Here is a 25,787-nt window from a genome sequence, read left to right as displayed (position 1 = left end):
TCCTCCTTTTTCTTAAACTTGACTTGGACTACTTTATAAGGGGTGCAGGTCTCCTTTGGTGGGTGATAGCATTTTGGAACTTGATAGAGGTTTTGTGAATGCACTGAATACCTTGGAATTGTTTACTTTAAAATAGTTAATTTTATGTTAAGGACGTCTCGCCTTAAATTTTTTTTTAGTTAACTTGAGTTTGATTTTTTGCCTTTAGAAGTATATACTTACAAAGAGGAGCAATGGGCATTACTTTACATTGTTAGAATTAAGCTTGGTTGATTAGACTGCTGGGTGCTTTAGTTGTCCATGTTGATGAGAGGGACAGGAGCACCCTGCTTGTGGCTGAGCATTGTGTAGACATCTGTTGGATTCCTTCCAGACTCCATCACTCAAGTCAGAGGACGAGGTGAACAGGGGGCTGGTTCCAGGAGGACAGGCATGTTTTAATGTGAGTTTTCATATGTCTCAAATCAAGTTCACATCACAGTCTTCTACCTGATTGACTTTTTGAATTTGGGTTGGGCAACAAACCTCACATTGAATTCAGATCTAGAAGCTGGGCTTCAGGTTCATGCCACACAGAAACTGCATCGTCCCAGAGCGGAGCCCAAGTAACCCCACAGAGCCCAGTCCCTGGACCTCCTTGCAGACTCTGCTGGGAGTCCATGTGTCCCTGAGGACAAGAGTTAAGAAGTGATGTTTTACCAGGAGATTTTCTTCCACCCACTTGTTCTGTGCCTTCTCATGAGTCATTAAGGCGTTTAGCCCGGGCTTCAAGGCTCCTGCTAATCTCCCCGGAAGTGAGCTCTTTGTCTGGAATCCACTGGAGGTGGGGAGTTAACAGAGTGGTCGTCCTTTAAGCATAGAGAGAGGGATGGTGGTCCCCGGAGCAGAGTCACGAGTGCTAAAGTGATCATTGGAGCCTTTCTTCTCCAGTCTTTGTCCCTGTTTTGCTTTGGCCTTCACTGTCTAATTCTGTCCAAACAACTCATCGGCTCAACCAGTTGAGCCTCTAATCCTTCCTTCTGTGCACTCCATTGCAAGCATTCATTTGAAGGTTGGTTTTCTTTTTTGTTTTTCCTTCCTAGTTTAGAAACACAGATGTCTTACATCCCCCCACAAAAGAATTTTGGAAATTAACCTATTTACAGAAAGCTCCAGGCAAGTCTGACATTGTGTCTCAAAGCACCTTGTTCAAAGTCTTCAGCAAATATACTGCTCTTCTAAATCAAGCACCCCCCCACCCCCACCACTTCTTCTTCCTCAGCCCCAAGTGTCCTCAGATGGCTGCACAGCTGAGCAGGAAATAAGACTCCTTTTTTCTCTAAACTAGTAATGCAAACAAGGCCAAAGAGGAAATTGCTCATTCTTTGGTATTATTAAGTTTATTTTTAGCTTCCTAGTACTTGATTTATTTTGGAGGGAGGACACAGTAAAACGCAGTATCTCATTAAGGGAAGTACTGGACACCTTATCTAAAGGTTTGTTACTAAGTTAAGAAACTCTCCACATTGAATGCTTTCTGACTGGCCCCGAAAATGTATAAATTTTACTTACATGTATTTATTCAGTCAGCTAGTCACTCAAAAAACATTTTGAGTTCCCATCTAGAAGACTTTTTTTAGGGGAGATGCTGAGGGTATAAAAATGGGTAAGATATTTTCTTCTACTCTTAAAATGTTCATAGTCTGCTATGAACAACCAGTGTAACTCCATGTGGTAACTGCTATGTGGAAATGAAATAAATATGCTTGTTTTAATGGTTTTATGGTTTATAGGCCAGTTTCACATATTTTATCTTATTTCATCTTAATACAGTCTCCTGAGGCACTTAGGTACTGGCCAAACTGGGACCCAGACCTGAGATTTGTCATTGCTTTGACTTGCTCATTCCACCTCTCAAGCACTGAGTGCTGTTAATAGAAACATTTCTCTTCCTGGTATGAGATTCCTTGACTGATGAGTTTGTTGTCTCTTCTGTAACCTCCTCTTCCTTCTTACATAAAATTTCTGGCAAATGTGTGCAGATTCTTTTTCCATTCCCTCTGACCTTGGACAAGTTACTTGATGACTTTGTATTTTAGTTTTCTCATCTATAAAATGGAGATAGTGGGACTTATATCCTGGCACAGTTGTGAGGCCTAATTGAGCATTTGATGATCAAAATGATCTAACCTGTATCTAGTTGTCAAATCTGAAATATTATGAGACTCTGAAAAACAAAAAATGTTACTCAGAACTTCAATTCAGAATTCTATCTAGTATATTTAGCTGGCTCACTTCTTTTTTTTCCCTGCCTGGCTTGCTTTTAATCAAGATTTCCATTATACTCCTCAGCTCCTAATGGGGAAAGCTCTGTGTAGCAGTGTTGTGTGCCCAAGGTGAATTGTGTGAATCTGTGTTGGACTTGGGCCCTGTCCTGTCTGTGTAGGTAGAGTACTGAGCTCAAATTAGATGTTGAAATGTGAAATTTCGGAATGAGAAACCAAGGGCTGCCCTTGGGCTGTGCTGTGGAGTATCGTGTCTGCCTAAGTCACAGGTGACTCGGCTGGCTTCAGTCCTCAGGGCAGAAGACGGAGCCTTGAGCCTCTGTTGACCAAAGCTTCCAGTAACCCTTCAAATTATACACAGAAAAATGAAGGGCATTTGAGAAAGTTGTCTTCCATTTTTAATATCTTTTCTTGAGGTATTTTAAACTTCAGTTTATGTGGTTTCCATTTTTAAAAAATTATTTATTTTAATTGGAGGCTTATTACAATATTGTAGTGGTTTTTGCCATACATTGACATGAATCAGCCATGGGTGTACATGTGTTCCCCATCCTGAATCCCCCTCCCACCTCCCGCCACATCCCATCCCTCAGGGTCATCCCAGTGCACCAGCCCTGAGCACCCTATCTCATGCATGTGGTTTCTATTTTTAACAGGACATTAGTATCCATAATTAATTTGAGTCCATTAAACTTTTATAGATGAAATCATCTCTGGTTTATTTGGTTGCTCGGCAGTGGATGCACCAGAGTTAAGGGTTATTGTTTTATCTCACCTGTGCTAGTCAATTGATGTTAATAACAGAAATTAATAAAGTCTTTGTGCTTGAATCCCTTTGTCAAGAGGGGCCCAGTATGCCAGTGATAAAGACTATTTTGTATTATTATTAAAGCATCTTGACCTGTTAGGACCAGAAATCAACCCTATTTCATAGATAGAATTAAATGAGATGTGAAGGAGTGTCCAGCTGGAGCAATGTAGCAGGTATTGAGAGGATGTCCTGTGGCCACTGCTTGTGGTCACTCTGTGGCTCCTACTGGAAAAGCCCAAAGATGCAGGCGCTGTGGCTCAGCGCTCCCCACAGATGACACCACATCTTCCTCAGCAGTTTTTTTTCCCCCTTAATGGGGATAGAGATAAGAACTGTTGTATTTGGATCCTTCCAGAACAACTGGTGAATTAAGGAAAAGGCTTAAGACTAAAAAAGTTCACAGAAATGCCTGGAAAAGTAAGATAAAGCAGCACCAAGTGTAGGACAGTTTCTGGCAAAGCAGTGTTGTCTTGGGGGCTGAGTGGTCACAGAGGGGCCAATCCTGTGGAGGTCCTGTCTGAGCGTCTCCCCTTCCTTCTTCTGAACAAGCCCCCCACGTGCTCCGTCTCATACTTCATGATAAACGTCGTCATTCCTTTTCTTAGTGTACATCCTCATTGGGTGTAGTGGGTAGCGTCTCTTCACTAGGTGATATCAAACTGTTGTTTTTGTCCATGTGCTACACAGTTTAGGATTCTTATGTTATTTTCTGTGACGTAAAGGTCCTTTAAAATGATCATTGAGATGGCGCGTCACACTCTGCGCAGCCGTGTCTGTGCACATCATTGCATTGGTCAGACAGCTGCTTCATGAAGGGCTAACTTTTCAGAGAGGATGGAGCGCGTGATGAAAATGTTTCACCACAGCCTTCCTCTTTGCATTCTGGCTTATTAACATGCCCCTAACTCTGTAGGGTCACCACATACCTTAGAGATGGCCTCCACTGCTGGTGGGTGGAATTGTTGATAATTTGGGTCCATAATTAAAGCTACTGACCTGAAAGGAAGCATAGGGATGATGTGTATGGTGGTCAGTGCAGGTATTGAGTGTTGATAGGAAAGAGCCAATGTTTTTATCTTTGCTGGATTTTCAGAAAGCTAGAAAAGAAAAATGAGACCCAGGGAGGAGGGGAAAATGGTGCTTTCTCAGCTGGTTACATATATTCAGTATCCAAGCTGGGGAAAATATCATACTAAAAGGATAAAGGATTTGGTTAGATTGGACTTTGGATTTTTCATTTGTTTGATATTTTGCCAAATTTTATTTCTTATATCAACTCAAGTTTGGTTTTTTTTAATCTCAAAAAATGAAGCATTATGCTTAACTTTTACCTTCTTAAGCATATTTTTTAGGTTATTTCTTAAAAGATAAGTCAAATTGACATTAGAGTCTCCTACACTCATTCATGATATGTAGAATACTGAACATTACGTTAGATGCAAGAAGTATAGCACTCTAAAAGGTGTGTCCCCCATTCCATGGAATTTTAAATCTGTAAGAAGACAACTAAGTGAAATAATCCTTTAAGTATATAAGTATAAATACTGATATGTCCTACAAAGGAAAAGTAGTAGAAATATAACAGAGTGACCTGACTTCAGGGAAGATATGTCCGAAGATGTTTCATTTAAATTAGGACCCCAGGGATGAAGAGTGAAAGTGAAAGTCACTCAGTCGTATCTCACTCTTTGTGACCCCATGGGCTATACAGTCCATAGAATTCTCTAAGCCAGAATACTGGAGTTGGTAACCTTTCCCTTCTCCAGGGGATCTTCCCAACCCAGGGATGAAGAGGGAAGGATGGAATCAGAAGAGCCCGCTCGGGCCAAAGGACTAGCTGATACAGAAGCACTCGGATAGGGTCAACTTGGAACTCAGGTGGATCTTCAAGAACAAAGATATAGTGGTGGTGCCTTGAGCAAAAACGAGAACGGAAGGGAGCAATAGTAATGATGGGAGAGGGGTCAGATGACAGCAACCTTGCCAACCTGGCAGTAAGAGTAGTGTGTTCCTAGGGCCTCTGAGGTGCTAGGCGCTTCTTGGTCCCTTGTTGTCGTCGTTTAGTTGCTAAGTCGTGTCCAACTCTTGGGCAACCCTGTGGACTTTAGTCCACCAGGCTCCTCTGTCCTTGGGATTTCCCAGGCAAGAATACTAGAGTGGGTTGCCATTTCCTTTTCCAGAGGATCTTGCCCACCCAGGGAGCGAACCTGCATCTCCTACATTGAAGGCAGATTCTTTACTGCTGAGCCACCAGGAAGTCCTCTTGGTCCTTTACATGCATTGATTCATGGCCCTCCCAGGCAAGAGGCCAGGTAACTTGTCCATGTTTATAAAGTGGCATGGTCAAGAACTGATCTCAGGCAGTCTGACTTCATATTCCCTGCTCTTGAACTCTTTATTAGGTTTTTATGCTAAGAAACATGATAAGCCATTAAAGAATTTTAAACAGGGAATTGACCTCAGATTTGGAGTTTTCCCCTTTTTATTTATAAGATGCAGGATGGAAAATGGGTTGTAGCAGGTCAAGAGTGGATATTGAGAAGCCTGGCAGCAGCCTGGCCCTTGTGTGCCTGTCTGCCATGCTGGGCTTCACTAGAGTAGGTGTAGCCACTGAGCCAAAAAACAGTACCTTCAATAAGTGAATGGGAAGGCGAGGTTTCTGAATGGTCTGGGAGTGAAGAGCAGGGCATGATACACCTCACCCGGCAAATGCTGGGGGTGAGGGTCTAGAAGCTTGTCCCTCCAGGTGCATGTTGAGTTTTCCAGGTTTTGCACAAACATTTCTGGGTTGACTTGAGGTCACAGACATATTCTTCACGCCACTTGAGGCTACTTGTCCTGTAGATTAATTGGGAAACTGTTGACAGCTGCAGAGTAGTCATTTGGGGCCTTATTTAGAAGCACAGCTCTACTTATTGTAAGCCGATACGTATCATTTTAAAGACAAACCTAGGGGAGAGGGCCCTCATGTCCTCCTCCCAGCTCTCACCTGGTTTCTAAGGAGTGTGGTGTTATAAGCACTGAACTTTCCTTAAGACATGACAACATGACAACTCAGGGAAACAAATCTGACACTGGGGGGAATAAGAGAAGGAGAGGTCTCAGACCCCAGGCCCACCTCTTACAGCATCCTTAGTGTGGAAGGGCCTTTGGGGACGGGAAGCGGGAGCAGGCAGAGGAGGAGCTCTGAGCAGTGCTAAGCAGGTGAGGCCTCACCCTGCTGTCTTAGAAACAGGATGAGAAACCTTTCTAATCTGGCAGCGTTGGAGTGATTCAGAATCTTCTGGGTAACTTTTGTTCTATTTGATATTGAGGAGTTACCAAAGAATCTCCATAAAATACATGTTAGGTATAAAAATCAGAACGGGTGCATTCCTGTGAACTCCCACAAAGCTGATGGACACGGGAGCGGTCCCTCCCCAGTCCAGTTCCCCTCCTCCTCTCCCCAGAGGCGACCAGGTCCTGAGCAGTCTGTTAGAATCCCCTTCCTTTTCTTCATGGTTTTGCCTCAGATACTTGTGTCCTTCCACAGTATGTGTTTTGCATGCTCTCTGCACCGTGTGTAAGTGGACTCATGAAGGAAGAAGATACTTCTGCACCTTGTTCTTCTCATTCACCTCTATTCTGGGGTCCCCCGTGTCAGTAGTTCTATACGATTTCCCAGCACTGTATGAACATAACATGTTTTATTCTTCAGCTGTTGATGAACATTTCAATTTGTTCCAGATTTTTTGTTCTTCATATAGCTTTGCTGTCCGTATCTCCTGGTATGTGTGTAAAAGGAATTCTTGAGGGATACCTAGGAATCGAATGTCTGGGTAATAGGTGTGCCGATTTTCCCTTTGACTAAAGCCAGTTATTTCCAGCTGTATATGAGTTCCAGTAATTCCACATTCTTGCCAACGCTTTGATAGAGTTAGGCATTAAAATGTTTGCTAATATTGTGAGTTTAAAATATCTCAGTGTAGTTTTAATTTGTATTTTCCTGATTAGTACTGCTATTGGGCACCATGTCATGCATTTATTAATCATTTGTTTCCTCTTCCATGAAGGACCTCATTTTCCAATTGAATTTTTCTTTTTGATTTGGAAGAGTTCTAGATACACCTTATAATTTAAAAAGTCTGTGTTGCAAATATACTTTCAGTTTATGACTTATATTCTTTATTATAGAACTATATGTTTTAAATTTTTATGTAATTAAATTTATCAGTCTTTATGTTTTGAGCTTGTATATAAGGAATCTTTTTCTTTGTTTATAGGTAGTCTTCTATATTTATTATCTTTTAAGAGTTTTATATAATTTATGTACAAGTTTGTAATTTTGCTTTTTATATGTCTTTAATCCCCTGGAATTGGTTATTGTACATGTTAGGGGACAACTTTTATTATTTTTTTTTAATGCACATAACCAGGTGTCCAGTACACCTTTTGAGAAGTCCAGCCCTTCTCCACTAATTTATATTGCTCACTGTGTCAGAAATGAAATTTCCAGAAGTCCATGAGTCCATTTCTGGACTCCACTGGTCTATTTGCCTCTGGACCAGCACCTCATTGTCCGGCTTTAGAATAATTATTGACGTTTGGTGTGCCAAGTCCCTCACCCCTTGGCATTTTGAATGAAATTGCATCAGGTTGGGTCTCTAGGTCCATTTGCATTTGGGGCTGTCCTTTCTCCCTCTCCTAACTTTGGTGGCAGTCCCTTCAGGTCACATTATGAAACATTTCTCCACACTGTTTCCTTCGTCCTAAGTTGCAGGCTGCCCTGCAAAGGATTGTTGTTCAGTTGCTCAGTCGTGTCTGACTCTTTGTGACCCCACGGACTGCAGCACGCCAGGTTTTCCTGTCCTTCACCATCTTCTGGAGTTTGCTCAAACTGTTGTCCATTGAGTCGGTGATGCCATCCATCCATCTTGCCCTCCCTCATGTCCTTCTCCTCCTGCCTTCTATCTTTCCCAGCATCAGGGTGTTTTCCAATGAGTGGGCTCTTCTCATCAGGTGGCCAAAGTTATTGGAGCTTCAGAGTTTCAGCATTCGTCCTTCCAGTGAATATGCAGAGTTGATTTCCTTAGGATTAACTGGTTTGATCTTGCAGTCCACAGGACTCTCAAAAGTCTTTTCCAATACCACAGTTTGAAAGCATAATTTTTTGATGCTTAGCCTTCTTTATGGTCCATCTCTTCACACCCGTACATGACTACTGGAAAAGCCATAGCTTTGACTATATGGACCTTTGTTGGCAAAGTAATGCCTCTGTTTTTTAATACACTGTCTAGGTTTGTCATATCTTTTCTTCCAAGAAGCAAGCATCTTTTCATTTCATGGCTGCAGTCACCGTCCACAGTGATTTTGGAACGCAAGAAAATAGAGTGTGTCCCTGTCACTGGAAAGGATAGCGTTGTTAAGTTGCTTAGTTGTGTCTGAGTCTTTGCGACCCCATGGACCTGTGGCCTGCCGGGCCCCTCTGTAGGTTTCAAAAACCTTGTTCTCTGTGTAATGTCTCTGAAGTAAACTTTACTTTTGAAAATTCAGCCCTAAGAATTTGGGGCCACTGCTCAGTTTGCTGCCTCCAGAAAGGAAACTGGCTCTTGGGAGCTCTGCCTTGTGTGTGTTTCAGAGTCTAGTCCTGTGGCGGGGGAGGACTTGCTTGTGCAGCTTTAGCATCTTTGTGGGACAGTGTTTCAGGAACTAAGGGGAGCTCAGGAGTAGTAATCCCAAATGTGGGAAGTAAATCTTGGCTTGGAATTAGAAAGCTTACTGTGACGCTTTCTTGCCTCTGTTTTCTCAAGATTTACTCAGGACACAACAGAATTTTTTTTTTCTGTCTTTCTAACTCAAGAATAATTTTTAAGGAGAGATTAGCTAACTATAGTATCACAAGTTTTCTCAAATATGCTGGCATTGACCAGTTGGGACAGAAGTGCAAGTTAAATTCAAAAAAATTCCTTGGCTTTGCTGGTTAGAGGCTTGAAACCTGCTGCTGCTTTGCATTTCTTGGACTCCTCTGAACCAGGATTTTTGGGGTGGAAATCTTTCCTTTTAGAGATAAAAGCTCACGCAGTAGCTGCTCAGGCTTCCTCAGGCCATAGTTTGTGTTGTGTTGTGTTGCCACCAGGACCTAGAAGTACAACCTGATCTGATATTCTTAAGGTTCTTTTTGGCATCCATGGAATTCCTGCACTTCCTTTGTGAATTAACGTGAAGCAAGTTTTAACATTTGTCTAGGAGACCTGTCCCACTACCACTTGATTTTTATCAATTTGTTTAGATCTTCCTTGTATGTTTTTTGACTTACCAGGAGCTGTACTTTTACCCGAGGCTTTCTGGGGCACCTGACTCTTTAATCTGGGCAAAGAGCAAGCAATCTGCCAGGGACTCTGAAAGGAGGGTCCACAGGGCATCATTAAAGTTATTTAATGACCAGTCAACTCAGTCATTATACTGTGCCAGGTATTGATGATATTCATTCAACTCTGTGTGTGTGTAATTCCTTTTGATTTGACTTTAGTGAGTGGGTGTGTTGAATTTAGAACTGTTCAGGAGCGACATTGCCCCCTCTGGTTCCTCTGAAGCGCTGCATAGGCCCAAGACCACAGTGGACCTAGACTTGCTGGGAATACTGGAAATGGGAGGTGCTAGATCGAGAACCTGACAGCTGGTGGGAAAGCTCTGAGGAGCTGCTGGCAGGGAGGCAGGCCCTGGAGAGAGTGTGCGCAAGCGGGGCTTACCAGAGACAGCTTTGGGTTCGCTTTTAGATTGTTGTTGAAGTGGTTGTGGTAGTTTCCTCAACTGAGAAGTAAGCCCGTGATTGACATGTTGATGGCCAGTTGTTAACCCTGTTATGTGGGAGCACTAACCATGTTCCATTCTCACTCCTGCCAAGGGAGTGAGACATGAAGTTTAGCTGGGAGTCCTTAGAAATTAAGTCATGGGACTGAAACGCAGACAACCTGAGTGCTTTATTAGCACATTTTCAAACAGTTGAGTAGAAGTGTACAGAGCTGTGCTGGTTCCTGTCACTAGAGGGAGCAAAGAAAATGTCTTCAGAGTATCTGGTTGTGACATCAGCTTTTCTGATCACATGTGACAAGAATTTTTAAATGGTACAGATCAGGCCAGCCTCCCTCTTGTCTGGATTTAGTCTGTAACCTTGTATCTCTGCTGTTGTCTGGAGCAGCTAATACTTGCTTCTTTATTTACTGCCCTGTGTGAATCACTGAGGACGTGATTGCCTGAGTTCCCAGAAGAGGAGCCCTACTCTTGTTACTAACTGTGTTAGGATGTAGGTGCTTTAGTACCAGTGTAAGCCAGCTGTTTTCAGTCAGCAGTTTGTGACAGTTATATTCCACACTTTCATAAGAGACTATTCTTAAAGTTCGGAGAAGGCAATGGCACCCCCCTCCAGTATTCTTGCCTGGAAAACCCCATGGATGGAGGAGCGTGGAAGGCTGCAGTCCATAGGGTCACTGAGGGTCAGACATGATGAGCGACTTCACTTTCACTTTTCACTTTCATGCATTGGAGAAGGAAATGGCAACCCACTCCAGTGTTCTTGCCTGGAGAATCCCAGGGATGGGGAAGCCTGGTGGGCTGCCATCTATGGGGTCACACAGAGTTGGACACGACTGAAGTGACTTAGCAATTCTTAAAGTTCACTAATGAAGTTCATTGAAGTTAATGTTTGGCGCTTTTGAGAGTGGAGTTATGATGTCATGAAGTTAAATAATGGGATGTTCCAAGTTCTCCAAGCTGGACTTTCCCATCCTGTTGGTCAAAGGTAATTCTACATTGAAGTGTGGGGACAAGCGATAAACCTGCAGATTAGCAGGCCCATTCTCTTAGTTCATTCCTGCTGAACTGTGTAGAGATGCCACATGTTCTCCTTCTCCTAATGATTGTCTAAGACTAGAAGCTGGGGCTGAGCAGATTTTCTAAGTTGCCTCCGGGGGGCTCTAAAGTGGGTGTATATTCTGATGATTCTATTTGGAAACTTTGGGGAGAATGCTCACCTTTGACCTGTGCTGTCTTTGGTACCGTGAACTTGCCCCAAATACCACTATCATTTACTACACCTAACAGTTCTTTATTCTTTGACAATATAACGTGCCTGTAGTTTTGGGGGGGATGTGACAGACAAAAGAAGTCAGTTACAGAAACATTCTTTGGAAGATTGTGTTTTGTGGTTTTTTTTTTTTTTAATTCAGTTAATTAAACCAGTCCTTTGAGTTGAACTTAATTTGAAGTTTCTCGTCCTTTTCCCAAATGAAAAGAGAATAAACATCATAGATGTCATTTATTGAGCATATGTGCCAAACACCTCTTAGCATTTCAGGCCTAACCACAACTTCATAAAGGAGGGAGGAGCTACTGTTGAACCACCCCTGTTTTACAGAGGAGGTTAAATAGCCTTCCCACGGACACATAACTAGTCGTGGAGGATTGGGAAGAAATCAGTACAGCACTTGGGATCCCAGCTGCTACAGCCTGTGTTGCGTTACTAGTCCCCAGAGGCTGAATTCTGGCTCGTTGTACTGTTTTGGTTTGTGCTGATCATAGGTTAATGGATGCAGGCGAGAAGTGGTCCTCTGTGGCAGAAGGTGTTGACCTGGGATACGTGGGTCTCAGTTGGCCGCACTGCTGAGGTTACTGGCATCACCAGGGCTTGACTGTGTGTGCCTGCGGCTCCCAGGGATGGGCATGGTCAGCCCACAAACACAGCAAGTTCATCTCTTAGGCCAGTGCATGCACTCGAACCATTCAGATCTCTGTGGCTTTATGAATACAGTTGCACTCTTCTCTCCATCCAGTTCAACTCACTTCTGCTTTTTTTTTTCTTTTTTTAATTTGAATGGGAATTTTAAAAAATATTTAATACTTAAGCTGTTTCTAAAAATACTGAGTTTGTTTGCTTTCTCTTACTTTAGGACTTTGTGTTCATTTGTGACTGTGATACAGTAATTTTCCACTCAGGCAAAAGAACAGACATTGTAGCCACCACCACCCACCTCCAGTGTCCTGACAAACATTTGTGTGTCTCTTACAATAGGCCAAGCACGGTGCTAAATGTTCTGTATGCGTCGACTCTTCTTAATATCAAAATTCAGTGAGTGGGATGCTATATTTTTCTCTGTTTTTAAAATAGAGACCAGGGCCCAAGGGACGTCTCTTTGGAAACCCTGCTCTGCCGTGACTCTACAGCTTTCTCAGCAGAGTACAGCCCTGTGGTTGTGGGCTCAAGTCTGAAGTCGCCTCACAGAGAAATGCTTACCTTTCTTCTCCTTCACTGCAAAGGGTTTTGACCTCTTTTGGGAAGTGAAGCAGAACTGGATAAAGGCTGTTACTGACTTTCTGCAACTGGAAATGTTTAGGGTTTTAAAGCTCTTGAATTAATGTTATTTGTTGACTTTCTAGGGTCATTTCTGGGACTTGGGTTTTGGGTAGTAAGAATGCAGAGCTCATCTGTCAGTGTCCCCCTTTGTAGGAAAGTCCAGGCCAGTGGACAAACACTTTTACCAACACGTGGGGCATGAAGGAAAGATTATTTCCCAAGTGTGGACAGAGGACACCTACATGTCCCCAGCCAGTCTCAACATAAAGTTGAGAGTTCAGGTTCAGACGTTCCCTGGAAGTACTTTGCCCCACCTCTTAGCCACACCCACATCAGTCTGGGGGAGAGGGGAAAGCTAGAGTGGGGTGACTGCAGCCACCCAGGATGGTGACACTGGTGATTTGTCCCCAGAACAAGAGCCGTATAAGCCTGCATCACATCACACAAGAGGGAAAAGACCCCAGTCAGCCCTGGAGAGTCTTCCCTACCACATAGCTTGTTTTAGAGACCTGGCTCCATCCAGCTTGTTGAAGAGGTGTGTGAGATCACCAGGGACACCCCCGCTGTCCTCTGGGTAGTCAGCCCCATAGTGGCAGCATGATCTTGTCAGGTTCCCTTTAGGGTGGGAGATGCTGCCAGGAAAACAGCCGAGCTGTTTTCAAGTAGCCAAGCCAAAGGAGCCCCCCTCCAAGAGGACCCATCTATGCACTCTCACAGGCTGCACACCCATAGCACCCCAGCACCCCATGCACTCCCCAACTTCCTGTGGGAACCAGCACCCCCAGACCAGGAGACCTAGATAGGAACCGGGGGAGTGAACCCTCGGAGCCCTCACCATGAACTGTGATGAGGAATCCACAAGTCGTTTTCATAAACTGCAGCCCAAGGTCCTGGGGTCACATCACACGTGTGTTCTGAGCCTCAGTGAGCGGGTTCACGTGAGTCACCAGCATGATGCTTGCAGACTGCCAGCCCCACAGCAGCTGTGGTCACGGTGCCTGGCACCTTCGCTTAACCTGGGACTGCAGACCGTATGACCTCTCGCTTATCTGCTGGCAGCCATGTGGAGTGGCACAGGCTGTTTCCTGTGGGGACTTGTGGGGGCTTCCTTGATGTTCTGCGGACAGCTGTCTGTCCATCCTATGGTCCCCTCCCTCTCCACCACGCCCGCCCAGGTGCGCTCGGTGTCTTGCACCTCAAGTATCCAGCAGGTGTTCCAGACTTGGGCTGGTTGTCCTGGGTCACAGTGAAGCAGCCGTGAGGAAACCGGCAGCCTCACTGACAGGGGCCTCAGTGGCCGGTGACTTCCCCACTTTCGCCTCTTTGGCACCTGTTCTTCCCCCGCAAGCAAAATCTGGGGTCCCCCGCCTCCCCTGCCGGTAATGGATTGTCAGCTTTTCTCATAGCTGAGGGGTTGGAGGTCCCCCGCCTCCTTCCCTGGGAGCTCGCCCAGGACTTGGGCACGGGAACTGGGGGGGCACCCCCCAGCCCAAACAGCTTGCATGTGGGGAGTCACTGTTCCTCGACCTCCTTTCTGGAGATGATCTGTGCTGAAAGCTGCCATGAAGCCACTGCTGGCCGCATTTATGAGCCAGGAGCACAGAGAAGCACAGGTGTGGTTTGCAAGCCTGTCTGGATTTTTCCAAGATCTTCAAAAATTCAGGTGAAAGACGTGACACATTTCACGTCTGAGAAGGAGGATGCAGTACTGTAATTGTGTTTTTGTGCTTTGAAGAGTCATCTTTGCCCTGTTCCTTTTATTAAACAAATGTGATACAATGACAGAATTAAATACCCCTTTCCCTCCTTTCTTTGCAATGAGGAAGTCTGCCCTTTATTTCAAAATTCAACTTGCAGAAATGGATTGTACTTGATAACTTGCCACGCATCCATAAAAACCGTAAAATACAAGAGGCAGTGTTGCTGGAGTAGCTGTTCTCATTTCCTGGCAGTCATTACATGCTTCCAATACAAAAACATTTTTCTCTTAACTATCCTTTCTGAGCTCAAAAATGGGTTTCCCTCCAGCCCCTGGTATTCAGTTATCACCTCGGGAAATGCACAGATACAACTGATGATCCCTTTAAAACGTCCTGCAGCTGCCACTCTCCCCCATCCCTCATCTTTTGTCCCGTTCCTGTCATTGAATGTTATGTTGCCAACATGTATTTTATAGGGTGACCCTGATGGGTGTCACTTTGATACTGTGCAGGGATAATAAGATTGCACACACAATGAAAGGCCAATAAATAGAAAAATGTTTACGAGATGGAGAATGGCGGTTTTAACAGTTTTATGGCTTTCTTTTTTTCCCCCTCACTCTTCTCTCTCTCCCTTTGCTGGCAGAATTGTGGTTTTGTTACAGGAACTAGAAAACATTAAGAAGGGTGATGTGGTGATAGAACCAATGGCAGTGAAATCCCACTTGCCCTGTTGCTGAACTCCAATAAAATAAATTCAGGAAATAATGAAGTATTCGGCTTGTGGGAAAGAAAACTGATTTCAGTGAATGAATTCTTGAGGTTTTACAGAGAAAACAAGATTCCTGGTATTGACATTATTATATTTAAAATGTTAACAAACAGTAAAACCAAAAATAAAGTGCCCCCCCCAGTGGGCAGTTTTGTGGGGGTCTATGTTAAGTGAAGACCCATCACGTGGCCGCATTAGGCCTACCTGGCTTTTGTGCCAGGGGCTGGTGTGGGGCCCACACATGGCCGGGAGCCCTTCTGTTTAGTCTGGAGTTTAGACCAATTGGTGATGGTCTTGATCTGTGTCTTCAAATCAGTTATTTCCAGATCTGCTATTTTTTGTTACTGTTTTTTGTTAAGTGGTAGTACCTTCTGCCTCATGCTCAGTTGATAGATAGCTTTAAAAAAAAAAAAAAAAACTACATTAAAAAATTACTTATTTGGGACTTCCTGGTGGTCCAGTGGCTAAGATTCCATGCTCCCAATGCCGGGGGCCTGGGTTCTATCCCTGGTTGGGGAACTATATCCCACATGCCTCAACTAAGACAGGGTGCAGCCAAATAAATAAGTAAATACATTAAATGTTATTTATGTGTAAATAGATACATTAAAAATTATTTATGTATTTTTTGGCTGTGTTGGGTCTTCCTTGCTGCTTCAGGGCTTTCTGCGGCAAGCAGAGGCTATCCTCTGCTTCTCTTGCAAGCACAGGCTCTAGGGCACTCAGGCTTCAGTAGTTGCAGCATGAAGGCTCAGTAGTTGTCCTACGGCATATGGGATCTTCTTGGACAGGGGATCAAACCTCATGTCCCCTGCTTTGGCAGGAAGATTCTTTACCACTGAGCCACCAGGGAAGTCTAATAGATAGATTTTTCTAATGGAGCTGCTTGGAGAGGAGCAGCCACAGTGTGGAGGTTCAGGGGGTCCATCCAGGAGTCGTGAGTCACATCTGTGGTTTTGAGTGCCATTGGAGGTGGTCACTGCTTTACTTAGATGCTTCGAGCTGGAGCTGGTTCACTGCTTTACTTAGACACTTTAACCGAAGCTCGTTTTGAAAGATGTTTTATTACATGTGCAGAAGGGCCCCAACCTGGTCTATACTCAGACTTCCTACTGGAGGAAGAGACCAAGGACTTTAGGATGAAGTGGCATGCGACGACCCCTTGCTTGGCACATGTCCATGACATTTGTAGCCTAGAGCTTGAAGTGGCCAAGGGCTTCTGAGCAGGAGCCACTGGGTGGCCCAGGTGTGGTGAGCAGGTCTGGAAGGGTACTCATGCCCGTGGCCTCCATCCTGTCTTGTCCCTGGACTGTCCCTGGAAAGTCCAGGGACAAGACTTCCAAGAACTGGAGTCTATTCTTGGAATGTGTGGGAAGGCAATACTTCTCTGGGCTTGTGCACACGTGCCTGCCATGTGTGTCTCTGATCTTGGTCCCCCAAGAATCGCTTCAGGCAGGAGCTGTTTTGTAATTCATGGGTGCTGGGGTAGGAAGGCTGGCTGCCCGTTGTGCTCAGGGATGCATAGTGCTTCTCTGTGCTCTTCAGCCACCACTACCCAGGGTCCAGTTAGTGGGTTTAAGATCCTATTGAACTGAGCTCTTTAGATAAAAAAGATAACCCAAATTCAAGCCTCAGACTTCAAAAAAAGATTACTTCCCCTTAGTTCATAGCAGACTGATTAAGAGCATAAGACCCTGGAGTGAGACCCCCGGGCTGCCGACTGAAGCTGTGACCAGTTTCCCTGTGGCTTGTCATCTTATTTATAAAGCAGGGATGATGACGATGTTAGGGTACTGTGACGACTAAACATACAAAGGTATGGAAAGTGCCTGTTTATAGTGCCTAACCGTCGTTATTGTAGATTCAACAGCCCAGTAAAAGGGTGGTGAGTTAGTTTGTGGATAAAGCCACTGGTGAGGAAGTTGGGACACTGGGTTCCTAGGTCTGCCCTCCTGCCAGCTGTGATGCCTACCCAAGAGCAGCCGATTGCAAGCAACTGCGCAGGTTCGAGGATTCTGTCTTCATTGGACCGTGGGAAATGAAAAGCAAGAACACTGTAGTCAGTTCATGTTAACACTACGTATCAAATTAAGGAACTCTAGTTTAGAGATTGTCTATCTTATTATACTTTCTAGAAAAGATAAAATGTCATTTCTTTTGTGAAATAATGTTGAGATCAGGTAGTTATTTTTAACGACCTTACCTGGCAAGATAAAATGTTAGCAATCTTGCATCCATTTCTCAAAAGCTGGCAGTGTTGCTTCCATTTCTCTGAAGTTTTATGCTTTTAGTGTTCACTTCAGGTAAATTTTAGTTCTCAGAAAATACTCATTCCATCAGGTGTTTTTTGAACACTCACTATGTTTGAGATGGTGCCCTGGACTCTGGGGTGGGCCTTCAGATGGGGTGGACATGGACTTGGCAGCTGGACGGGCTCGTTCGTGGCTGCAGCCCAAGGGAGAGCCCACGAGTACAGGACAGAGTGGGACGACATCTGTGATGGCTGGAGCCCCAAGTGGTGAGGAGGGCTCAGACAGACATCAAGAGAACAGAGTAGTGAGGGCTCACGGGGCTGCGTCCTGCCCCGTGAAGGAGCACTGAGGAGTGGGGAGCTGGCCACCATGCTCAGTGCAAGCCAGAGCGCACACTGTCTTCTGGGGACAGAGGGAAGGCCTGGAGGAGGCGGCGGAGCACCCCGGCGGTTCCCTGCAGGCCTTGAGGCGCCTTTGGTGATTTGGAGGCGGAGGTTGACAAGACGAGGGCTGTGCTTTGAGAGGACTGGCCTGGTCTCTGTGTGGGAGGGGACAGGCCAGCTCAGGACCTGAACATCCAAGGGAAGGTGTGGGACCAGAGGTGGGATCACAGCTGGCCACTTGAGCAACTGAAGCAGCGTAGAGCTTAGGAAATCTCATTATGGTTTTGAGTTTAAAATAAACCTTGGCCTGTCCCCTTTCCTTCACAGTGTTCAAATGTAGTGGTGGTAATTGTTTTAAAAAGAAAGAAAAAAGGATTTTTCCTCCCCTTCACCCTACACAGTTGGGGTTTACAACATGGGCAGTGAGAGTGCCTGGTTCAGGAGTGTCTCCGAGCGTCTGCGTGGCCTCATCATCATAACCGGCTAAACCTAGGGGACTTGCACAGACTTCCAGAGTCTTCCCTTTCCTCCCTTCCCTTTGTCTCCAGGAGAGGAGCTGCAACGTGGACAGTGGGAGGGGGTATGGGTATGGAGAATCGGGAGCCTGCCCCCGGGTGCAGGGCTTCCTCGGTGTGGCCATGCGGTCAGGTGGCTGTGGTTCTGCTGCACCTTCGAGCCTGTCATCTTCCTCCTGAATGTACCCCGAGACCACAGAGGCGGAAATAACCATCAGCAGGAGAGCAGGCTGACAGTGTCGGGGCTCCTTTGGGGGCGAGGGGATCTGGTTGGTTAACAAAAGAAGAAACCAGGACAGCATTGCTTTAATTACCAGACTCACTGCTGGAAGATAAGCAGTTGCCTGCTGGAGAGAGATTGCTGAGAGCAGCTTCCCCCTGCACTCAGTGACAGTCCGACCCTGTGCCCGGCTCTCACCTCAGCTGTTCTGTCGTCAGGTCCAGTCCTGGGGTCCTCAGGGAGCAAGAGAAGAGTGACCTGCATGGGAGTCTGTGCCAGGAAGTTCTACTGACTTGTTTCACTACCCTCAAATCAATCCGTCATTTTTGCCAAGAAACAGTGCAGCTGTAATTCACAGGCAGAGGTGGCTGTGGAAATCAAAGGGGTTAGAGCAGCTCTTCCCACAGGATGCATCCCAGGCAGGCTCCCTGGCCCCGGCTCCAGTGGCCTCCCTGTCGCTTCCTGGGGCCCTGGCCTGGGGACCGAAGCATAGAAGCAGCTCTGCGCTGTGTGTGTCTGCTTTTCCTCCTCCCGCCCCTGGGGTTGGGGCCTTGTTTCATCACCACTCACTGCTTCCTGGACCTTCTTGCAAAAACACCTTTTCTTTTTTTTTTTTTTTTCCTTTTAAGCTTTATATCTCTGTTCTGTCCAGAAAGTAAGTGGTAAATTTCTTCACCCTTTTTACCTGGGCCACCAAAGAAGGAGCCAGACCATGACTGAAGGGTATTCTCCAAACAGAAATTTTAGCCAAGTAACCCCGCTCTGCTTCTCACTGTCCATTGGCATGTTGACTTGAGGCCTTCTGTAGTGATCACTTAGCTGCACTCTCTCTGTGTACTCAAGTTAAAATACTTAGCATCCGAGCAGTTACTAATAGGTCTTAGAGAAAGAAGAGAACTTCTTCTAAATGTTTACTCTCTGACCCCTGCAGTGGGGTGTGTCAGTGGCATGTGAGGGCCATTTCGTGGCCCCTGTCCCACCACGCAGACTATGGGCCTGGAGGGCCTGTAAAATGGCCTCAGAAAGAGGCTGTATTTTAATGCCCTTCTCACGAGCAGCTTCCAGGCCTGCCTCCCCACCCCATCTCTTCTGCTCCCCCTACTTCTTAGTAGGCAGTGTTAAAACTTCGGTAAAGAGGAAATTCCTTTCCACTCACAGCAGAAGGGCATTTGTGGGTGGCTCTACTGGGTACCCAAAATCACTGCAGATGGTGACCGCAGCCATGAAATTAAAAGACGCTTACTCCTTGGAAGGAAAGTTATGACCAACCTAGATAGCATATTCAAAAGCAGAGACACATTACTTTGCCAACAAAGGTCCGCTAGTCAAGCCTACGGTTTTACCAGTGGTCATGTATGGATGTGAGAGTTAGACTGTGAAGAAAGCTGAGTGCCGAAGAATTGATGCTTTTGAACTGTGGTGTTGGAGAAGACTCTTGAGAGTCCCTTGGACTGCAAGGAGATCCAACCAGTCCATTCTGAAGGAGATCAGCCCTGGGATTTCTTTGGAAGGAATGATGCTAAAGCTGAAACTCCAGTACTTGGGCCACCTCATGCAAAGAGTTGACTCATTGGAAAAGACTCTGATGCTGGGAGGGATTGAGGGCAAGAGAGGAAGGGGATGACAGAGGATGAGATGGCTGGATGGCATTACCGACTCGATGCACATGAGTTTGGGTGAACTCCGGGAGTTGGTGATGGACGGGGGGCCTGGCGTGCTGTGATTCATGCAGTCGCAAAGAGTCGGACACGACTGAGTGACTGAACTGACTGGCTGACTACTGGGCACCTTCTGGGGCTGGTACTGGGTTCTTGGTAGTGTGCAGGGACCTGGGTTAGATTACTTCCTGTCTCCTGCACCTACCCTGCCCCTCTGTGCATGTACAGAAAGGAGGACACTGGTTTTCCAAGGCCCTCCTTAACACAGCGTAACAGAAGACCAGTGATCAGCATTGTTTCTTTCCGCTGGTTCACGGAACCATGTTGTGAGAGTGGAAGAGAAAGGAACACTGTCTACCCTGAGCTGAGTGCAGGGTGTGCTGTGTGTCCAGGGTTATTTATAAAAGACCGAGGCCTTCCTTGGCTTGTAAAGAGAGAACCTGATTGTAGATGGCAACCCTGGATTCTGAGCCAGGGTCCCTGGACCTCTTCTCCCACCACCTTGGGGTGTTGAGACTGTATAGATGGTTGTAGCAGTAATAATTTTGTTATAATCACAACTAATTGGACTCAATCTGGGGTGTGCCCTTAAGCTTCAGTAATGGGGTGAAAAATAGCTGACTGCCTTTTTCAGCCTGTGCACCGGCCTCCCAGAGGGCCTGAGTCTGAGGAGTTAGTGGCATGCTGAGTGGGGAGAGACCCCAGGGCTGGGGAGCGTGCTGCTTGACGGTCTTGGAGACAGGCATCCCCCCTGAGAAGGAACCTTTGATACTGGCAGTGCCTGCAGCACCTTCCTCTTAAGCATTCTGTCTGTACTCCTGCTTCCCCAAGGTCCCTTACAGAGAACACAGGCAGCTCATCTTACTTTAGAAAAGAGATTATTCCTTTTATTGTGCAGGACAGGTTACAGGCTCTCCTGCCTTAGCAGTGCGGTGGCTGAATGAGGGAAAGGAAAGAGCAGCTGGGTTCACGGGCAGTGTTTCAGCTTACCAACCACCTGCAGGTAAACTGACCTGGTCAGGTGGTCTCCAGCAGCAGGATTGTCAGCTCCCACTCCAGCCCATGGCCCCCATCCAGTGGCGTCCATTCAGGCCCTGGAACAGGTCTCCTGGCTCATCGTCCCCCTGCCACCCACCCACCCTCAGATAAAGCATTGCTTCCCTGAAGTGGGTTCATACCTGAGAAGCTCCCTGTGAGAGGTGAGCAGACAGATGCCACTGAGCAATCCCAGCCCTGCGCTTCAGTTGGTTGCCCAGGGCAACGCAGGGAGGGGAGCCTGCCCTGATGGTTTTTTGCCCAGAGGAGTGGGGAGCCGATAGGATGAGGGGAGAGCACAGAAGTGGAGGCATGATTCCTCCTCATGATTCCCAGTGGCCAAGCCTGGATTATAGGCATGCCTGTGACTGAGCCTCTGTCTGCCCGACTCATTTCTGTGTCTTGGTTTCTCTCTCTCCCCCAGGCCCCTGATCCACCCAGAGTGCTGCCCTGAGCAGCTTATTTCTCCCCTTCTCTTCTGTGCCTGGCACTCCCCTGCCCCCTGTTTTTCTTTTGGTGGAAAGTCAGAAAGACCTAATACAGCTAGTTTTCCTATCCCCCAGAGAAGAGCTGCTGTATGGGAACCTGGCTCAGGGAGGAAAGTGAGTCCTTAATCTAGGGCCACATGTCTCATTGCCATTGGCTTTCTGCATCTGACCTTTCTGGCTTTCTGCATATCTGTAGGATACCCCCAACCCCACCCCTGCAGCAACAGAAAAGGCAGGGGAGTTGGAGAGGGCAAGAGAATCTGCTAAAAATATAGACCCGGGCCATGAACACTCCTCCCGCAAGAGCTGCAGCCATGACGGAACCCCTGAAGATGACTTCACCCCTTCTGCTTCTTTGCCCAGGCACTAAACCGCTGCCCCGAGATGAGAGGCATGTTGACTGTAAGGCCTTGTTGTGAGATGAGCGGAGAGCACTGGGGACAAAATGATCATTACGGGCCATTCATGTCGACAACATTTGTGCCTCTGTGTTTGCTTGCAAGCACAAGCAGGAGCTAATTTGCAAGGCTGCCTTTGTGGAGCTGCCTTTTGATCAATGATTGCCTGTGTTAATGTTTCAGTAAGCTATTGATTTCTGTAGCAGCTTTTGTTCCCTGAATTTATGTGCAGTGGGTCTCCACAGCACACGCTATGCATGTTTGATTAAAGTTCAATTGACTTCATTCCTGGGGAGGCCTCGAGCTGCTTCATTCCCTGTTTGTAGAACCAGAGCTTTCCCCGGCATGCTCTTTTGTTTGTGCTCAAGACCTAGCCACCCATGCAGTCACCAGTATGCTGCTTCTAATCCTCCTAGATTTGCTCCATTCCAATGTTTAATCCCTTCCTAGACATTACAGTGGATGAGAGGCAGCTAATAAAACCTGGTCTGGAATTTTTTTCTTTTCCCCATTCAACTTGCTGATGTATTACTGGTGTGTATACCATATGGATCATAAAAATGCACTCAGAGGGCACAGGTCCAGTGAGTTTTGACAACTGTACACATCCATGTAATAACACCATAGTCAGTTTGTAGGACAGCCTCATCACCCAGGTCTCCTCAGGTCCTTTTACAGGCAGTGGCCCACGCCCCACGCCCCACGCACCAGACAGCAGGCAGCCGCTCGTCCTGCCTGGGCCCTCCCGTGCGGGCTGCTGCCACTCAGCGTGATGTCTGAGATGTGCCTGCTTGTTGTAGCTGTCCGTTGTTTTACCTTTTTACCACCACGTAGTATTCTCGTGAGTGGGTGTACCAGAATGTGTTTGTCCGTTCTCCCATTAAGGCGCTTTTTGGGGCTTTGAAGAGTGAAGTTTTTATGAATGTCTGTGTAAAAGTCTTAGTGTGCACACATATTTGTATTCCTTTGGGGTAAACACCTAGGAGTGAAATTAGTTGCTAGGCCGTGTGGTCCATGTTCAGCTTTCTGTGTGTTGTGTATTAGTCGCTCAGTCGTGTCCGACTCTTTGTGACCCCATGGACTAGCCCGCCAGGCTCCTCTGTCCATGGGATTCTCCAGGCAAGAATACTGGAGTGGGTTGCCATGCCTTTCTCCAGGGGATCTTCCTGACCCAGGGATTGAACCCGGGTCTTTCACATTGGAGGCAGATTCTTTACCGTCTGAGCCACCAGGGAAGCCCATTTGGCTTTCTAAGAACTGCCAAAAGAGTTCTGCAAAGTGATTTGACCATTTTACATGTCCATAGTGGTATATGAGATTTCTTGTTGCTCCCCTGTCATCCCTGAATTTGGAAATTAATATTCTTTTGTTTTACCACCGCAGTCCATTTTGATCTTTGATGCTCAAGAGGATGGCATCTGTCCCAGGCTCCTTGTTTAAGAGCTATTACTTAAGGTTGATTTAAGTTGACACTTATTTTAATGTTAAGTGTGTGTGTCCTGATCACGTACTCGAGGAGGACCAGTGCAGGCTTCAGGTTGTGAACCTGGGCTTTTCCTGAATCTTTTTCTGTCCAGCATCTGATGTTGGGCCTGAACTCTGGCTTCTGTTTGAATCTGCAGGTTATACCATTTCTTAATTCCATTTGAAACTCTTTCATGTTTGAGGAACAGAAATGATCCCTTGTGTCCATGAATTGCAGACCAGGACTGCCCAGAACCATCAGGGTGGCTTGTTCACAGCCTACAGGTCAGACCGAGGTGTGGCAGAGACCTGGTGGTCGTGCCTCCCCTTCAGGTTTCTCTCCCATTTCTATTTTGTTTTGCCTCTTGCAGCTTGCCATTTCCCCTCACATCTCAGCCCTGTCCCTGGGCCCCTGAAACAACTTCCACTGAAGGTAGAGGTGGGAGGAACAGGAATCCTTTGGGTTTCTCATTCTTCTTTCCAGCCCTGGGACTGGGCTGTGATTTACTGCACCAGCTGCCCTTCTGAACTGACGAGGCACCTGCAGCTCTGACAGTGTTTGAAGGGTGACAGTGACCTGCCTTGGCTTCTGGTCTGTTTCCTCCTAGGAAAACTGGAACCAGGTCACTGGTGTCAGCACAGATCTCTTAATCGCAGTGGATTTATGAGTTTGTGCCCTCCAGCCAGCCAACAGCAAAAGATCAGTATAGATAAATGACTGGCTAAGTCAGGAAGGTAGGAAGTAAGAGGCAGGAGCCAGGAGGTGTCTCAGGTCGGGACCTCAGAGGCTCAGGACGCTCCCCTCACTATGGGGACATTGGAGGCTGTGTTTGTAGACTAACTTCTACTGACATGTAGAAGGCAAACAAGGAAGAAATTCAAGGGCAATTGCTACATTGTCCTGTGTTGTTCAGGTACCGCCGTGTGGAACTGGAAAGAGGATGGGGAGTGGCTTACTTGCTCCTGGGGGTGTTTTCAGAGAAACCTCTTGTGACTGGGCATCCATTGGTCACGGATGTGTCACGTGGTACCTGCATTGCTTCGTCTCTTTCGGTCTCCTCAGCATTGGTCTTTCCAGCTAGATCTCAGGTCACTGGTGGACAGTCTTTGCTTCCCCTTTTTGGCTCCTGCATTCACAAAGTGGAGAGCTTTCCATGAGACAGAGTGGGCCTTGGCCAAGTAGCTCCAACCCTTAGATGCGGGGACCCTCCCATGTTCAGAACACACCCCAAGATATGGTACTGACTTTCCAGAGTAGTGATGTAATTAGAGAAGATCAGTGTGATCGAGGCTCTCTGACTGTTTTAACTATTTTTAAATTCTAAGTAGAGACACTTTTTCTTAAAGCAAAGACCCCCAAGATACTGGTCTTTTGTTAGCCAGCGTTAGTGGAACATGCCATTGCTGCCCCCAGCCCCTGTGTGTATGTATGTGTGTGTACACACGTGTGTGTACGAGTATGTGTGTGCGCATGTGTATTCTGTACATGTGTGTAGGTATGTACATATTGTGTGTACGTGCATGTGTATACGTGTGTGTGTGAACTTATGGTTGAGCCCCTTGAGGCTGGGAGGGCCACAAGTGCCCTTTATTAAGAAGTTGCATTTGGACTCATTTCTCCTGGCTTTGTTTTTAAAAGCTGTCTTGGCTCCATTTCTTCGGGGCCTTCCATGAAAAGAGGAGCTCCTTTGGCCTTACACACTGACCTTGGGACGTGTGGTGTCTCCTCTCTACCCAGCACCAGCGTGTGCTGCATCCACTCTTCAGTCTTTTTGCCAGGCCTCAGCTTCGCCGTCAGCACCCTGTGCTGGCTCATCCGGGGTGGGCATTGGGCCTGGCCAGGGGCTGTATAGCACTTTTCCTGGGCTTGGGCTCTGTTCTTCCCAACCTCCCTCCTGGCCCCAGTTCCGGCCACCTCAGTTGTTAGCTTCAGTTGTTTCTGGAATGGTCTCCCTGGCTGGGCATTTCCATGTTTCCCCATGTGGATTCACTGACTTGCTGTGCAGAGATGTTCCCTGTGTGCACTCGTGCATATACATACACAGACCTGGAGGACAGGCGTTCTCCTTTCTGTCGAAGGTTTATTGATGCACTTCCAGTGCTTAGAACTGCTCATAGTAGGCACCCAGCAGATACTTGTTGTCAATAAATGTTCTTGATGTCTAGAAGTTATGCTCTGACGGGCTGGCAGACAGGCCCTACTGGCCCATTGCACAGGCAGCTCCACGGGTGTGTCTCAAGTGAGCCCAGGCCTCCAGGACAGCTGCGATAAAGCCAGCCTCTGCTCCAAGGCTGTGCATCTGCCTCATAGCCAACCCTTCTCTCCTGCAGGGAGAACTGATCACCTTCTATTACTACTGGAAGAAAACCCCGGAAGCAGCCAGCTCCCGGGCCCACCGCAGGCACCGCAGGCAGGCCGTGTTCCGGAGGATCAAGACCCGCACTGCGTCCACGCCCGTCAACACGCCCTCCAGACCCCCGTCCAGTGAATTCTGTAAG

At 46.7% G+C, this 25,787-nt stretch overlaps 1 protein-coding gene across 8 annotated transcripts in view; it reads left to right on the top strand.

Moving 5' to 3' along the window:
* Positions 1-25,787, top strand: part of RERE (arginine-glutamic acid dipeptide repeats) — a 412,205-nt gene that overhangs the window by 375,402 nt on the left and 11,016 nt on the right. For all 8 annotated transcript variants that reach the window (XM_044942961.2, XM_044942960.2, XM_006076676.4 and 5 more), the window contains one exon: positions 25,620-25,782. In XM_044942961.2, the coding sequence (XP_044798896.1) occupies positions 25,620-25,782 (163 nt within the window). The remainder of the gene's footprint in view (positions 1-25,619; positions 25,783-25,787) is intronic.

Source organism: Bubalus bubalis, chromosome 5 (genome assembly GCF_019923935.1).
Source record: "Bubalus bubalis isolate 160015118507 breed Murrah chromosome 5, NDDB_SH_1, whole genome shotgun sequence".
Taxonomy (NCBI): domain Eukaryota; kingdom Metazoa; phylum Chordata; class Mammalia; order Artiodactyla; family Bovidae; genus Bubalus; species Bubalus bubalis.
This window is presented reverse-complemented; position numbering and strand designations above follow the sequence as displayed.